The sequence below is a fragment of the Pelodiscus sinensis genome, chromosome 14 (assembly GCF_049634645.1).
Source record: "Pelodiscus sinensis isolate JC-2024 chromosome 14, ASM4963464v1, whole genome shotgun sequence".
Taxonomy (NCBI): Eukaryota; Metazoa; Chordata; order Testudines; family Trionychidae; genus Pelodiscus; species Pelodiscus sinensis.
The window spans coordinates 15,118,703-15,135,366 of NC_134724.1; the positions used below are offsets into that span (position 1 = coordinate 15,118,703).

At 44.9% G+C, this 16,664-nt stretch overlaps 1 protein-coding gene across 5 annotated transcripts in view; it reads right to left on the reverse strand.

Annotated features, from left to right (window-relative positions):
* NTRK3 (neurotrophic receptor tyrosine kinase 3) overlaps positions 1-16,664 on the reverse strand; it is a 386,176-nt gene that overhangs the window by 99,733 nt on the left and 269,779 nt on the right. The window contains exon 13 of one of the 5 annotated variants that reach the window (XM_075897048.1): positions 416-15,652. The exons of the other annotated variants lie outside the window; for them this stretch is intronic. Within the exon in view, the coding sequence (XP_075753163.1) occupies positions 15,534-15,652 (119 nt within the window). The 3' untranslated portion in view covers positions 416-15,533. Of the gene's footprint in view, positions 1-415; positions 15,653-16,664 lie in introns of those variants that run through there. 5 annotated transcript variants of the gene reach the window in all.

The following is a 16,664-nucleotide window of genomic DNA, read 5'->3' on the forward strand; positions in this document are numbered from 1 at the left end:
CCTCCCCCCACAGTTTCACTGTGTATTTCATCCGCGCCCTCTCTTGATCTCTTTATCTCCCTGCTTAGCCAGGCTGGTTTTTGTCAGCCCTTTCAGCTCTTTTGATTTTACTGGAATGAATTTTGAATGCCGTCTTCCCAACAGTATCTTAAATACTTCCCACTCCCCACTGTGGATTTCCCAGGCAGAGTTGAATTCCGGCCAGTTTTCTTTAACTCATTTTGCATTCCTCTAAAGTCTGCTTTCCTAAAGGCCAGCGTTTTTGTGTGGCTGCCCTTTCTGCAGACCTTCCTCAGCATTTCAGTTCTGAGGAGAATATAAGCATTGGCTCCTAGATACTCTTCAATTTCAATTGCATTTATCATAGCTGGTGCATTTCCCTTCAATTGTTATTTCCTCCCATCCCCCGTCCCAGTCCCATCATTTTTTTCCCCCTTGGCTGAAATGTTTGTGCATGGAAGGAAGCTTTTACCTTTGCCTTCAGTTGTCTGCTCTAGCCCAGTTTCTGCACTTATGTTACAATCAACTGTTCGTGACATTACCATCCATCATTTATTATTTACGTGGCTCAACACTGTGCTAGGCACTTTACAAACAAGGACCCACATCTCAAGAAAATCAACGGGGAGAGGCCACAGGTCAGAGTACGTGGCTGCCAAGCAAATCAAGAAAGAGGAGGAAAGAAGGGGGGAGGACATTTTCAGCAACAGGGTGAGAACAAATTCTAAAATACTTCAAGGGGCATCCAATGGAACTTCAGTGGATTAGCCATTTTTGGGGAAAAACAAAACAAAAACCAAGCCCAACCCAACTGCTGTGCTGCATTTGCTGGGGTCTCATGGAAAAGCGCATTGTTTATTTGGAGTTCTGTGCTGCTGTGGGAGTGCTCCAATTTGCATGTGATCTCAGACAGTAAATACACAAACATTTCTCCAGAGCCGCCAGGGTTGATATGACAGGCTTCCCATGTCTCCCTGAAATCCCCACTGTATGTTAAGCTGTGCGAGCACACATACGCACACATTTAATTGGAGTGTTACGGTATTAAAGCATTACACAAACAAACAGGGACAGTTTTCATGAGGTAGAAAATCCTTGAGTCCGTTGTAATTAGCCAAGCTTGTTAAACCTCTTAATAAGCGATAGATAGTAAAGTGCCTATTGCCTCTGCCCCATTGCTGGTCTTCAGATGGAAGTGCAGAGATTAGGTATTCAAAAATGAAATGAGTTAAGGATCTCAGGTTAGTCTGCTAAGGAGTCTTTAATATTCATCATGATAAGGAGTCTCAGCTCAGGCAAGGCCAGAACTGCGTTCTATAAGTCAGATTTTTTTACATTGTGACTTTAATTCAATATGTCTCTGTATATTCATGGCATGCTCCTCCCCAGCCCATGCACTTTTGCTTCACTGAGTTTAAGGTAGTGTGCTTCTGCCATTTGTACACTTAGCATCACAGGAAGATCTTGGTGGAAGGAGGAAAATATTTTCCCTTAAGAAACTGGCACCTAACCCCCCAGTTAAGGCTAGATGCTAGAATTTTCTTCTGCACCAAACTTCTATATAAGGGAACAAGTGAGAATAAATCTGCAGTTGACAAAGAAGAAGTCCAGCAATCTATGGAATATTCCTAAATTGTTTTCTCCTGTGCGCAAGCCAAGCATGATGGGAGCTTGGAGAGGGAGGGCAATGCAGTTTTATGAAACACTGCACCCATGCGAGCCAGGTAAACAGCTGCAACTCTTCCATTCCATTTCCAGAGCTCACCCAGATTCTCTGTTGTAATCTCTCTCTGTTCGCTACAGCAACAAACCCAATTGGGTCTGCTGTATTAGATTCTAGTCCAAATGCAGCATGCAGAAGTTTTTAAAGATGACCTGAAAAGGAAGTTGCAAATTTGGTCCTACATGCACTTCCTCCATCCCTTTCCCCCCACCCCGTCTCATGGATCAAAGAAAGCCTGAAAGATTTTTGTCAAACCTTTTGTTATTTTCCTACTTTAGAAATATCATGCATTTCAAGTCTTTTTTTTTCCCCCTTGGCTGCTACTGAGTTTGAGCTCTAAGCCCTCACAACTTAACTAAAAGTGTAGAGTTGCTGAGTTTTAGCAATGATGATATTTATCCCACCTGTTAATCAGCCATTAGAATTAAATAGGTGTTAACAAAATCCAATACAAAGCAAAGGGTTTTAGACAGCCTAACTTAATTGTTCCTCTCTTAGTTCTTATGCGTCAGGGGGTAGCCGAGTTAGTCTGCACATGATAAACAATAGTCTGGCAGCACTTTAAAAACTAACAAAACATGTAGATGGTATCATGAGCTTTTGTGGGCACAGCCCACTTCTTCATATGACCAGAGTGTTGGATGTCCAGAACTAAAATAAATAGCGGGGAGGAGGAAGAGAAGGCATCATCTTACTACCTCTCTTGTCATCATAGAGTCTACCAGAGCTGATGGGACCTGCATTTCTAAAGCCGGAGAACAAGCAGAGAGGAAAAAATCCCTGCTTTTTCAAGAAAGCACTGCACCTTATAGTCTTTCTGTATGTTGTAAGAAGTAAAACCAAACAGATATGTGAAACAATGCCTTTTTCTTCAGGTCATCTTTAGAAGACACATCCTTTGTTCATGTGAATTGCAGTGCTGGTGAGCAGTGCTAAAGAAACCATTCTGCACATAGTCCTCATTTTGTGACAGGACATGACAAATGCTGTACAAACTTCTCCCCCTGCATCCCTGACCAAGGGAGACTGCAGTGTAGTCTTCATGACCCATTCAGTCACTGACCTCTGTGATATTCCTGCAATGTAGTGATGGGTTTTGTGACATACACACCTGTCCACAAAGAATGATTCACAAACTCACATAGGCTACCAAGCAGCCAACAGATGGCAACAGCTTTCACCCACAAAACTGACGTGGGCCACATGGGAATGGCCAGAAGAGAAAGTCTCCATCTCTCTTTTACCAATCTTATGAGTCATCCAACCCGTCAAAAAAAGCCCTTTAGTCAAATAATCTTTCCACTGTGACTAACCGCACACTCCAAAGTTAACCCTTTTCTGTCCAGATATCACCATGGAGAAAATCGATTCTGGAGCCTGCCTCCTCTCTTCCCTGGACCCCATCCCAAGCCAATTCAGCCGAGCTCTCGCCTTCAGAGCAGTTTTTGCACATGATCCTTAGGAGATGCAGGGTTTTTTTTTATTATGATAATTTTGTGTTTTTAAGGCCAGCTACTGGTTATCACACCACAGCCCTCGGAGAAGCAGCTGATTAGCTCCTGCTTTCTTTGCTATAATTATCTACTGAAAACGGACAGCACATCAGAAAGAGCGTTATCTTTAGAGAGAGCGAGAGAGCCTGAAAGGAAAGGTTACGAGTGCGGATAGAAAGTGCTGCCAGTTCAAGATGTAGTACAATAAATAATGGAATGTTCCCTGCCTCAGACCCTCAGCCCTTTCTTTAGCTCTGGTACTTGGTTTCATCGTTTGGGCTATAAATGATTCATGGGCTTTTTAAAAAAAAATCACGGAACTAAGTCAGAATCTGTATTCTAAGGGTTGTAAGGCAGCCTGGCATGGGACTGAGGGACTCCTGGGTCTTTGTGTCTCTGCCTGAGCCAGGCTTCCCCTTGGGAGGGTGGGGAAGGAGTTCTCAGGGTCTGACATTTTTCTCTGACATTGTGGCTATTTGCCAGGCAAAGCTGCCTTCCTCCACCTCAGGCCTGAAAAGCTCATCAACAAAGACTCCAGCTCAGTCTGTTAGCAACATAGGAAACCGACTTGTTCCTGATGCCCCCTCCCCACCATCTCGGGAATATCTCCACGGAATCATCACATCAGTGAGTTTTCCCTCCTCAAGGGGACGTCGTAGCAGAGTTCAGCAGATATCGGCGGTGGTCCTCACCTTCCCACGGGACGGCAGCAGTTTTTAAATATCTACCCCTGAACATCACAGATTCTCCCTGCAAGGATGTTAAGAATTATATCACCCTATACTGTATTATAAATGAGGAAACACAGGAGCAGAGTCTTAACATGGTAACTTCCAGTCTAGCTTATTACACCACACTCCTTTCAATACCCAGTCCCTGATCTAGGAGAATCAACACAATCTCTAGGCCTTACTGCTTTCTGAGCATGGGCCCATGCAACTTCCTTCACTACACTATGACTTATGAACGTCGACCTGCTTTCACACCTCAAACATTTCCCCTCCCAGTGACGGAGATGGACCTTCCAAGACAAAACTAGACAGATGAGGTGTCTCTGCTCTGGTAAAGTGAACTGAGCATGGCAAAGCACCAAACCCTCAGAGGCCAGTCCTCATTCAAAACAGAAGAGAAAATCAGCAGACTTTCCCATTCCTTCCTCTGTTCATCGTGAAGAGGGGATCAGCCAAGCGGAGGTGGAGAGGAGCCAGGAGGTTTGGAAACTAGGACCTCTCTCCCTTGTATCATACATGGACCCCAGAGGGAAGCAGAAAGGCTGACTGCTCCCATAATTCTGCCTGATAGAGAGATTTTGGGGATGGCTCAATCTGGCTGTTTCTCTTCAGCACTTTCAAAGGAATGAAAGAGATGAGTGAGGCAGATTTCAGTCCACACTCTGGGTACGTCTACAATGCAGCACAAACCAGTGCTTGAGCCTGGGGCCAAACCTACTTACCCCGTGTTTTACCTACAATGGCATTAGCCCTGGGCTTGGACTGAGGGTGCCAGGAACCTGCAGGGCTAGAGGGTCCAAGCTCAAGTTAAGCCAGGACCCAGTCTTAACTCTACTGCTTTGCAATGTAGCTGCAGCTCCATTTGACTTGGAGCCCAGGTATCAGCAGTATTCCACAATTCCATGGGACAACTTCCTCGTCCCTCTCTAGCCCGATACTCTGCAATCCATGCCACTGAAAACAGAATCCACACCTCCCCCCCTTTGGAAAGAGCGTTAGCTCAGGTCAGCATTAACCCATTCCTTTCTGAGTAGCGATTTGCAAGCACACTAACAGAGAGCCACCTGACTTTGCAACGGAGAGCAAATTAATCATGATGCGTGCAAATCGAGCTGCTTCCCAATAGCATGCAGGGCGGGCAGGAAAGTTTTCCCATTGTGCACCACATTTTGGGGGAGGGTGCTAAGGACTGTGTGCTACACTTACTTTGAGTTGGGTCTGCATGCTGCGGAGTGGACACAAGAGCCATAGGTTCAAGCGCAGTTTAGAAAAGTTTTAATATAGCGTTAACATAAAATGTAGATACTCGTGCCCAGGATTCCCTACCACAGGTCATCTGATTCGATTCCTACTGACCCTTGGCTTACACTGCAGTGTAGACACGCCCATGGTCTTTTGTTTGCTGGGTTCTGAGGTTCCTTGCAGTGTGTGTCTTAGTCCATCCGACTTTAGAAAGGCTACAGTTGCTCTCCAGCTCTAGGCCCATCTGTTGTCCATCTCAAACTGCTGGCCCCCTCTGTCTCCTAAAAGTGTCCCCTTTTGGTGGCAGGAGAAGTTTCCACTTCTCCTAAATCTGCTATCAGTGCCAATTTGTAACTTGTCTGGGAAACTCATACCAACAAGGCTCCACCCAGATTTGGAGGTGTTTGGAAGGGGATTCTTAGAAGACAAGCAGAATCAGATACTCTGGTGATGAAGATCCTGAACGGAAGAGAACTTCCATGAGTCACTCACAGATTAACAAAGTTCAACTGAACTCTGACTCTAGGGTTGGGATGGAATTTTCATCCAAAATGCTTCGGCAGAGATCTCATTGCCCTTCTCTGGAACGCTAAGTGGGGAGTCCTGCTGGGTTCATAGTGAGCGTATCATGAGAGCACAAAAGTGGAATGCATGTGTGGAATGGGAAAATTGCTGGACCTTGTTTGTTTTAATCTTTTCCCATGTCTCTGACCATCCCCTGCCAGAGGAGGCAGGTGGGCTAGAGCAAAAACCAGGTTCAGTTATTTTCACTTACAGGTAGGTATCTGGTCCAGTCCGCTGGTTCACATCTTGACTCTCAACTCAGTCAGGCTGATTCTAGTATTTTATTTCTCTTTCCCAGAAGAGGAACAGAACATCCCAGACAAGATGGAAATCATATAGATAGAACAAGCACCGTATGACACATACTCGGCTGGAATTAGTCAGAAGAAAAGCAGCATGAAGGTCAATTTGGGTTTTTATATTGCCAGTGAAAATTAGGAATCGGTATCACCACCCAGTATTAGACACTGTTACTTCTATCCTTCTGCAAAGACATGTTGGATAGGTCGGGACACCACATACAGCACCACACACATGCTCTGCTATTCCAGTCCTGAGCTGCTTAGCGATGAATCTTAATCCTGATCTGCAACCTATACCCATTGCTCCACATTTGGGTCCCCACACAGTTCCAGCCCTGCAGTTTCTTTTGAGGCTTCCTGACATTGACAGATGTCTACTATGCACTGGGATCAGATTCACCAAACTCAATTTTGCTGTCAATTTAAGCCAGGTTTGAATTCAATGTGTCATATACAGTAGCTTCCTTGAAGGTGAAAATTCATCACTTACCTATATATCTTTAAAGAAGCGCCTTTCTCAATGCCTGCAATGTCTGCATGCAGTCAGGTGCGGTGTCGTTGGGGATGAGTATCTGTGGAATCATTTTGGCATTTCTGCACATACACACTATGCTTGAACACTTTTAAATGTGCAAACCTCTCTGGTGCCACTTGATCAGGAAATGTGTCCTGGGAAGTTACTTCTCCATTCTCTGGGGCATTGGATAACAGAACACCAATTCAAGATTGGCTTTCATCTGCTTATGCGAAAGTACAGCAGTTCCAAAGACCTCAAAATATTGCTAGAAACGGATGGGAGCAAAACCCAAATGCATTCTTGGTCCAAAATATCTCTGATTGCATGTAAGTACCAGACACAAAGATCACATGAGAAGTTGTGAACAGAAATGTCTCTTTGCCTAGTATAACCAACTCACCTGTCATGATATTTGGTACACCGGCACAGTTTTGGCATGCACTCATTGTTATTATTTATTAGTAGCATTGCCAAAGTATCCACAGGCTTCAATCAGGGATCAGGGCTAACAAACAACATTACAACACTGTGCCTTCAACTGTCCTAAAAACTGCAGGAGACTTTATTTTCTACCTACTCTACTCAAAGAATAAGACCATCCTAATTTATTAATTTGGGAATAATCCCACTAATATCAGGGTAAGTGGCAGCCATAGTTTTACTACTATATCTATGGGATTGAGGCTGCCTTTAAAAAAGCTGGTCAAATAGGTTAAAAAAAATCACATTTGTTGCTACTAAAAGCCCAGATTTCAGGTGTATTCATGTCACTCATGAATATGTGGACATCTTGCAAACACAGAGGAAAATATTTATAAATCTCAAAACTTTTTGCACCAATTCTCTGTCCAAAAGTGTGTTACAAAACTTTGTTATCCATCAGTCATGGTTACAGGTCTAACTGCATTCCTGCCCCTTTCAAACTTTTCTGAATGCACCCACCATAAGTATGAGGTCTCTTGCCCTAATTGTGTCAGGGTAGATACATGTGATTCTCCCACAATACTGCTTGCATCAATTACCTATCACCCCGCAGGTCCAAATGGGTTTCTGGTACTAGCCTTTCTTCCTTTCAGGAACTTTTGACCAGTGATACAGTGACTAACAGCCTCTTAATATAAAAAGATTTTACTTCACGGCTGCAACTAAGCATTACAAGAAAATGACTTTAAACAACTGACACCAGCTATCTGACCTAAGGTAGTGGTGACCCAGGGTTAACTCCTTCAGCCATGCTGGTGTATGAGTGCGACTTCCACTCTCGGTCTCTGACTCCCCTAGGGAGACTCTGACTGTCCCTCCTTTTTCTCTTCCTGGGTTCTTTAGCAAGTGTACTTGAGTCCTGCCCACTCCCCCTGTTCAGCCCCATTTGTGGGCTGCCCAGAAGATGCGTCTAGGGCTGTTAAATATTGGCTCTGATATTGTCTCTTAATGATGTTTAAGTGCAAGCTGATGGGCAATTATTAGATAGGGCTTCATTCTGCTTGCTATAGATGGGTAAGTTCTGCTACCCAAACAGATCCCTAGGGTGAAATATCCATTCATATAGCTCAGACACACCATAATTGTGACTGACTCAGTACAATAGAAAGTAATAGTTCAATAGCATCTTTACATTTGTCATCATCACCATTTTCCTGTTTAAAAACTTTGTCATCCAATCAAAGAACAAAAATTATATGATGGACCAATCACAAAACACAATAAGGAATATTTGAAGCAAATTGTTCTAGAAAAAAGGCACAATGTGCTGAAAGGTATCCACCGAAACCTTGGGACAATCCCTATGAATAGCCTGCAAGTTTGCAGAAACCACAATCAAGTCGCAATATGACTCCCATGCTCAAAAATGAATCATTTAACCAGCTCTAATAATTAATTTCTTTGCTTTGTTCAGAACAACCAGGATTTGCACCTGCTGATTAGTCAACAGTTACAGTTATGAGTTCACAACCGATATCAAAGTTCAAAAATAATTATCTTGTAGTTGGCATTTTGCTTTATTGCTGGAAAGATCAAGGAAATAATCTGCCATAATAATCTGCCAGGGTGGGGCAGCTAGTTCTTTCAAACTAAGAACTGAAATATGCCTTAAACCAAAAATCAAATCAAGCCCCAGAAAAATGTAATTAACAGGGTGTTTTAAATTTCTGCTCTGCCTTTAGTCTTCTGGCTTATGAAAGACTAAAGACCAGTTGAGTCCTGGTCCCTGTGAAGACAATGGCAAAACACCCATTGATGTGAACAAAAGCAGGAGGAAATAACTATCTAGGAAGAAGTGCTGAAGAGAGTGACCTAAAGGTCATAGTGGATCACAAGCTAAATATGAGTCAACAGTGTGACACTGTTGCAAAAAAAGCAAACATGATTCTGGGATGTATTAATAGGAGTGTTGTAAACAAGACACGAGAAGTCATTCTTCTACTCTACTCTGTGCAGATTAGGCCTCAATTAGAGTATTGGTCCAGTTCCGGGTACCACTTTTCAGGAAAGACGTGAACAAAATTGGAAAAAGTCCAGAGAAGAGTAACAAAATGATTAATGGTCTAGGAAACATGACCTCCGAGGGAAGATTGAAAGAATTGGGTTTGTTTAGTTTGGAAAAGAGAAGACTGAGAGGGAGCATGATAAGTACTTTCAAGTACCTACAAGGTTGTTACAAGGAGGAGGGAGAAAAATTATTTGCATGAACTCCTGATGATAGGACAAGAAGCAATGGGCTTAAATTGAAGCAAGGGAGGGTTAGGTTGGTCATTTAAAACTTCCTGTCAGAATGGTTAAGCACTGGAATAAATTGCCTAGGGAGGTTGTGGGATCTCCACCAATGGAGATTTTAAAGAGCAGGTTAGACAATACCTGGCAGGGATGGTTTAGATGGTGCTTGGCCCTGCCATGAGTCTAGGAAACTGGACTTGATGACCTCTTGAGGGTCATATAATTCTATGATCCTATGAGATCACTCACGGAATGGAAACAAACATACCAAACTCGTGTGAGTAAAGACCACTCTTGTGGTATACACAAGTTGGTGAAATCCAGAACTAAACATTTAATCAGGAGACAAATGTCTCATTCTAAGATTCCAGCAGCACTAAAGAAACTCCACAACTGAACCTCTGAAAGGTCTTTGTCTTAACCTTCTTGACACTAGTTTCTTTCCTGGCATTAAATGGTGAACAGTTTCTATGTAAGAGAAGTACTAAATAGGGTAATCTAAATTTCTGAGCATATGACAGAATTAAATGCCCGAATATTGGTTCAAATACATCCTTTGGATAAAGCCACAAAAGCTAATAGAGTTACATCATGGATGGATATGAACTATTATTTGTACAGTTCAAAAAGAATATGGATGGTTGAATACTTAGCTGACCTGAGAAGTGGTTACTCTGGGGAATTTAATGTACCACTAATCCTCATGGCAACTCTACAGAGATTGTCGTTCCTGGAGTCTATTTGTATGCAGAGCAGCAGCTCTAAACAGTATGTCTGGGTCTCAGGATGCAGATGCAAGAGGGGAAAAAGCCATGGAATTTGAGAATTAGCCAAAGGCAAGGAGGGTGAAGGAAATGAGCAAAGATGGGATCTGGCTGAAGCTGGGGGGGGTCTTGCCCTTTCCATAGCTCAGCCTCTCTGGTCCCTGAACTGAAGTTAGTTTTGCTGGGAATACAGGGGAGTGGAGGGAAGAGAAATGTGAAGCAATGTTAAGCAGATAGATGTAATTCCTTTGGGCACGGGCATGGTACTAGTGGTTTCTGGGATTTATGTGTCACAATTTTAAGGGAGGTTGTGCCAGCCATCCACAATGCCCTTCCTGCTTTGGTGTTTGAGTTCTGGGCTGCACGAGAAAGACCTTCTCAGCTGTCTCAGCAGGTTTTACCACTGCCCCCTGACCAGCTGGTGTGAGCCAACATTGTGCACCATGGAGGGGATGTAGTATCTGTCGCTGGCTGGGTACAGGAGAATTCCAGAGGCTGAACATGCTCACCCCAGGATAGCAGCCAGGGGAGAGTGCTCTATGGGTGTAAACTGGCTAACCCAGGACAGGTGCTGGAGATCTCCACAGCAGAGCCTGCTCAGTCAGAAGGAAATTGTGCTGGCCCTGTGTGGAGCCTTGGGAAGAAGGAGGCAATGCTCGGCAGGGATCTCAGAAGAATACGAACAAGGCAAAAGGCACCAAAGCACACAAAGAACAAACACCACCTCACCAGCTCTCACTTCAGAGCCTCTTCCACTAGCATCACCCAACAACTTCCCACCAGAGGAGCTATTTCCCCTTCAAAGTGCCTGAATTCATTTCCCTGTGACTTTTCTGTCCACTGATCAGTGCCTGGAGGCATCAGTAAATATCGAGGTAACCAGGACTCCTTGGCTCATTACCTAAGCCTCCGCTGGAACAGTTCAAAGCATTAAACAAAAATGAAGTCGCCCTTCATTGATTTCTCTCGCGCACTCTTTTCTCAGCTCCTTCCAGCCTGCGTTTAAAGCTTTACTGCTGTATCGAGGGTGCTTTATCCTCTGCTAATGCCAGGGCTTAACCTGGGAGATCTGCAGCTTGCATTGGGTAGAAATCGAAGTGGAGGGAGGTGCTGCAGCAGTGAGCTGACAGAGGAAGCCTCCTGCACGTGCTCCGCCAGCACCGTAGTTCTGATTTGCACCACTGTGTCCTGTTCTGCCCAGCTCTGCCCCTGTCCCTCAGTCTTGGCCGGCTGTAGCCCTGCCCTGCCAGGCCTGGGTCTGTAGGTTGCACACACAGACTGTTGAACGGAGGAGTGAGTTCAGGATCCTGACAGGTGTGAACTAAGCAGAGAACACCAGACTCATTTCACATGGAAGATTACGTGGCCACTAACTCACACTACTGATGTCTCACTCACCATGAAATCCTAATACAAGTCTCAGTGTCTGGCCACCAGGTACAAACCCCCATCTCCCACCCCAAATCCACTAGCAAGCACAATGAGACACGTATTTGCCCTCCCTGCTCCCGGCTGCTTCTTTCAAGTGCTAAGACACAACTATATTTATCTTGGGTTCACAGTATCCAAAATATACTGAGGTCACAGAGGATTCACTTGCAAGGAGAAATCAGCTTCCGTGGAAATGCAAAGGCAGGTGGACTGATGGCTGACCATAACTGACCATATTGACAGGCTACAGTAATTGATTATCAGGTCCCGGCTGGCAGCATTACAGGCTCTGAACCACAACAAGGTTGCTGGCACATTGGGCACAGGGAAAGCTTGGGGGGAGTTCCCATGGGCAGTGAGTTGGTCAGCCTCTGAGTGACATAGTGAATCCTGCCCACACCCCACAGAGGAGCATATACGCTCCTCTCTGGATACAGTGGCATAGGGCCTGGAGTGAAAGGGCCCAACGATAGCCTGTGCTCAACAAGACCTTGTTGCTGTGAAACCCAGCACCCGTTTACCAGCCACAGGAATACTGTAATGAAAAACACAGGTGGAATTCTGCTCATGGTGTTTGTGCAATGCATGTGTTTGACAGTTAGCTTGGGAAATTAAAGGGGCAGATAAATGCCACAGCATGATACCTTATTTTGCTCCCCATCAAAACTTCCTTGGGCTTTTTTAGGAGCATTACAGTGAAACCGTTCTGACACCATACCACTGCTGTCAGTTCAAACATCTCCCCTTCTTTCACATAGGCATACAGAGACACAGACAGGTTGGGGTGGTGACAGTGAGAGCATTATGTAAATGACAGCCCTCACTGACAGCCTCGTGGCCACAACTGCCACCATTCCTCCAGCTTCCCAAGCCTGGCAGACCATGGAGACAGACGTGGGACAACGGAGACATTTCTCCACTTAGACAAGGATGGGGAAAAGCCTGAGAAAAACAAAGTTCCTTTCACCTTCACTCTACACACCATTTGCAGTTGCCAGCAGTATGGGTTAGCTCTTCGGGAGGGAGGACCCTTGCTGGGACATCTGCTCTTGTGCCCTGGATTGCAAAGAGCAGCTGTGCACATGCCAGCCAGCAGCAGGAGCTCGAAGCAAAGCATGGCAGCCACAGCAACACACTTTCAAAACTGCCCTTAAGTGACAGGCATGTGTAGAGCTGTGGCAAATGTCAGAGAGCTAAGAGCCACCATTCAAACTCCATCCCATATCTAAGGAGCATGTCTTGGTAAACCCTTAAATTGCCCACTGACTTACGGTGTCCCAGAGAAGGAGGCCACTGGAGATAAATACTATGGGTTGCTGGGAATCACCATGTACTCAGCAGAGTCACAGTTCTATGTGAAAACCAATTTCTCAACCAATATGGGTGACAGAGCCAAGAATCAGAGTGCAGCACTTTTCACACCAGACCTGCAAATTCCCCTCCCAGCCCCAAAACATGTAATGAAGCAGTAAAGTATGGGACGCCTCAACCTAATCTTTTCTTTATTACATCTTCAAAGAAGAGACCTGATGCAAGTGTTTCGTTAGAAAATAAAAGTGTTTATTAAGAAACTAGACATCGAACATCCCTATAGTCTCTGTGAAAAAGGGACCGTCCCATTTCCATAGCACAAGATGATAGTTATGGCAAGATAAGAATGCTCAGGGATGAAGGAATCTCACTGACAGGAAATGAGGTAATGATTTACAATAATCAAAAAAGAAAATCCTTAGATTTGCAACTTAAAGCCACCAATTGCAAATGACTGCGACTGGCTGTCATTTTCAGCAGTGAGGAACCAGAGACTTTTAGATGGTGTTTAAATAACTGAGACATCAATCACAGTGGGGAGAATTGTTTTAAATTTTTCCGTATGGTCAGGGAGGACAACTTCTGAGCAAAGATGGATCTGAGCTGTCAAATTCTACTGTCCCCCAACAGGGTGTTAGGAGACAAATGTTCTGGGTCAGGCCCACACATCTCTAAGTCTGACACACACAGTTGAGAGCAGAGTCCCCTGAGCAGTACAAGGGGAGAGGCCCAGGCGGCCGAGCAGTTCATCCTGAACAAGACATCCCCAAATGGGATGGGTGAATTCCAGAAGATGGGGAGTTCAGTTTGGCCAAGCACCCAGCTGCTAGACTCTTTCCTGAAGTGTCTCCTAACTTTCTAAATCTGCAAAACTGAGGCAGAAATAATGAAAACAACTGGTCATCTCTTCATACAATTCCTGCCTCTCTTGCTGCAATTTGGGCTGGAAAGTTCATGGCATGTTTTTACCCTTCGGTTTGAGTTTGGATTGGGGGTTCTTATGTGATCCGCACCAAACCAGTCCTCCCAATCCTAACCTAGCTGCCCTTTCATGTGTATGCATTAATTTAAAACAAACTGCCACCATTTCTCTGCTATTATACTTCACCTTTTTATGCACAAGAACCAGTAAAAGCAGCTAGATAATGGAATGGGCACTGGAGCACCCCCTGGGTGTAGTCCGAGAACATTCCTGCAGATTTCAGGAATGTTCACCTGTGACACCCGAGAAAGGCAGGATGACAGTGGAACATCCCATTCTTCCACGTCTGCTCCATTCTGGCTGAGAAGGGAACCTTCTTGCTCACCAATGGCAGCAATCTATCAGGGCTGGTGATGATAAAGATTGTCTCAGGCCACTGAGGAGGCAAACAAGCTGACTGGGGAGGGAGGGAGTTCCTGGTTTTCAACTTGTGCCAGAAAACGATCTGATCGAACCTGGATCTTTGTTTTTCACCCCCAGTGCCTTGAAAACCTGCCTCATTTTATAGGTTTTCAGTGGTGTAACTGAGCACATCTTCCTTTCCCATACACACGGCGCACCAGAGTATCCACGGGGAACCCTATCCATGGCCAGTCCAGACTGAGTTGTTGTTAGGGCAGCTGTCTTCTCATGAGGATAGGATCAAAGGTTTTATTTTTCCATCTGAGAGGCTGAGGATGGAGTAAGGCAAGAGAAAAAAAAAAAAACCATACAAATATTGACCGGAGAACATGATCAATATTTCTGTTTATGCCACTGAAGAAGCAACAGAATGTTTATTTTTCATCCGCTTCCATTTGTCTGCCTTGAGCTGACCACGCTGTGTACATGACTGGATTACAATAAATCTCTAGCAAGGTGAGGAAGGAGGGGAACGAAAAAGGCCCATGGGTTCATTGACTGGCAGCATGTGTCTGATATGCTTTTCCCCTTGGCTACTGCCCTAGTCCTTGCAAGGTTGCCAACCATCCTGCACCACAGACGTCCCGTCCATGTGCGAAGTCCAGGAAACTCCTCACATAAAGCTCATCGTTCAAGCAGCAGGGAGAAACCAAAGCACGACAATTATATGGTCATCGCCAAAGGGCTGTTCTAACACACACAAATAAGAAAAGCCTCCTAGGAAATTTGTACGTCAAAAATAACCATATTCTTTCCTGTCAGAGAAGTAAGAATTTTATTCCTGCCCATCTTCACTCTTAACATTTTCTGTGCAAAAACTGGTAGCAGAGGGCTGCCTTTGTTCTTACCAAGAGTCTTCACTCTGCTTTAGTATCTTCCAGGCTCCCCATCTCCGCTCGCTCTGGGAGACCTCCCTTGGCGTTGCCACAAGGAAAGGTGAGGGCGGCATTCGCTGGGTGTTGTGAAGACAAAAGCTCACAAGGAGAACTCCAAGCAGGGAGGACGTGACTAACTGTGTCAGTTTGGTTGTTTCAAGCAAAAGTACAATTATTTACTGTGTCATTAGGATGACTCCTTTAAAAGGGGATTACATTTTCTTTATTTGCTCTCATTGCGGCTGTGGGACCTTGCAGGAACATTTAACGAACACAGCAACTATTTGGAGGAAAAGAACAACCCTGATATCTGGTGACAGACAACCACAGGTTTTGGTTGGCTTTAACATGTGTACCGACGGGGCTGCAGAGTCCTGCTCGGAAAAGGCCTTGATCCGTACAGAGCACGCTCACTGCTTTCCACCACTCTGAGGACACAGCCTATAAACTTGGCATCAGAACAGGGACCTTTAAGGAGTTTTTAAAAGCCATGACGTCCTTTGCTGAAATAAACACTGACATCCTCAACATAAATGCCTTGGTTAAGAGGTTTGGAATGTCCAGGGAGGCTTATTGGATTCAACATAATTTCTCTGAAACCTAAAAGAAAAACAAAAAACAGAAAAAAGAAAAAAGAAAAATAAAGTAAACAAAAAACAAAAAGGAGCAAAACTAGAAAAAAAAAGGAGAGAGATACTGACACACATGTAATTATTTAAAAAGAACCAAACGAATAACCAGTGAACGGCGGCAGTTAAATTAAAGTCAAACTGCCCTCTCTTGGCCAGGCCTGGCTGGCTATCGTGGTCCATAAGGGAAAGACAGACACTTCAGGAGGTACATGACTGTGACAGGGAAGAGGGATGATGCAAGTGTTCTGGAAACGATTTTTCCCCAAGAGATTCACAGTAGTTAGAGAAGGCTGAGGCCTATTAGCGCCCCACTAGTCCGTTTACTGGGTGGGACTCCCTGCTAGCGTGCCCCTCAGTGCTTGGTTCAGTCTAGCATCTCAAAGCTAACATGCAAGAGCTCCCTCTACTACTCCTTTGACAGCTTCATTGATTTCATTGGCCCACTTTGTCCCCTCAGTCTCAAGAGCTATACTCTGAGGGGATCACTTATAAGTTATATGTGGATCACCTCCTTCCCGCCTCGGCACTCCCTAGACAGCTGCAGCATGGGAGAGTCCCTGCTACTATGACGCCCATGGTTTGACCCATTCCAGATGCTAGGGGGAGCTAACCTCATCTATTCCTGATGGAACAATATGGGGGACCCTCCAGGGGGAAAATCTGGAGAGTTCCTGTTCCAGAGCCCTCTCCTGTGAATCTGATCAAGGGGAGCACCAATGGTAGGACATTTTTCCAATGGGTCAGCCTAAACTCTGCTTCGCTTAGTTCTACCTCTCCTAAGACAAGCCCCACGTATCACCCTCCTTGGCGCTTACACCTGCAGGTACTTGCAAAGTATTCCCATATCTGCCCTTCCATTGTCCTGTCCAGTTTTTCAGTTCTTTCTGGACACTCCCATTGGTAATATTCCTGTTACATGGAATGAGATGGGCAGGAGCGAGGATGGTAGATGTTGTCAGAGGAGGTAGTTCCTGAGCTAC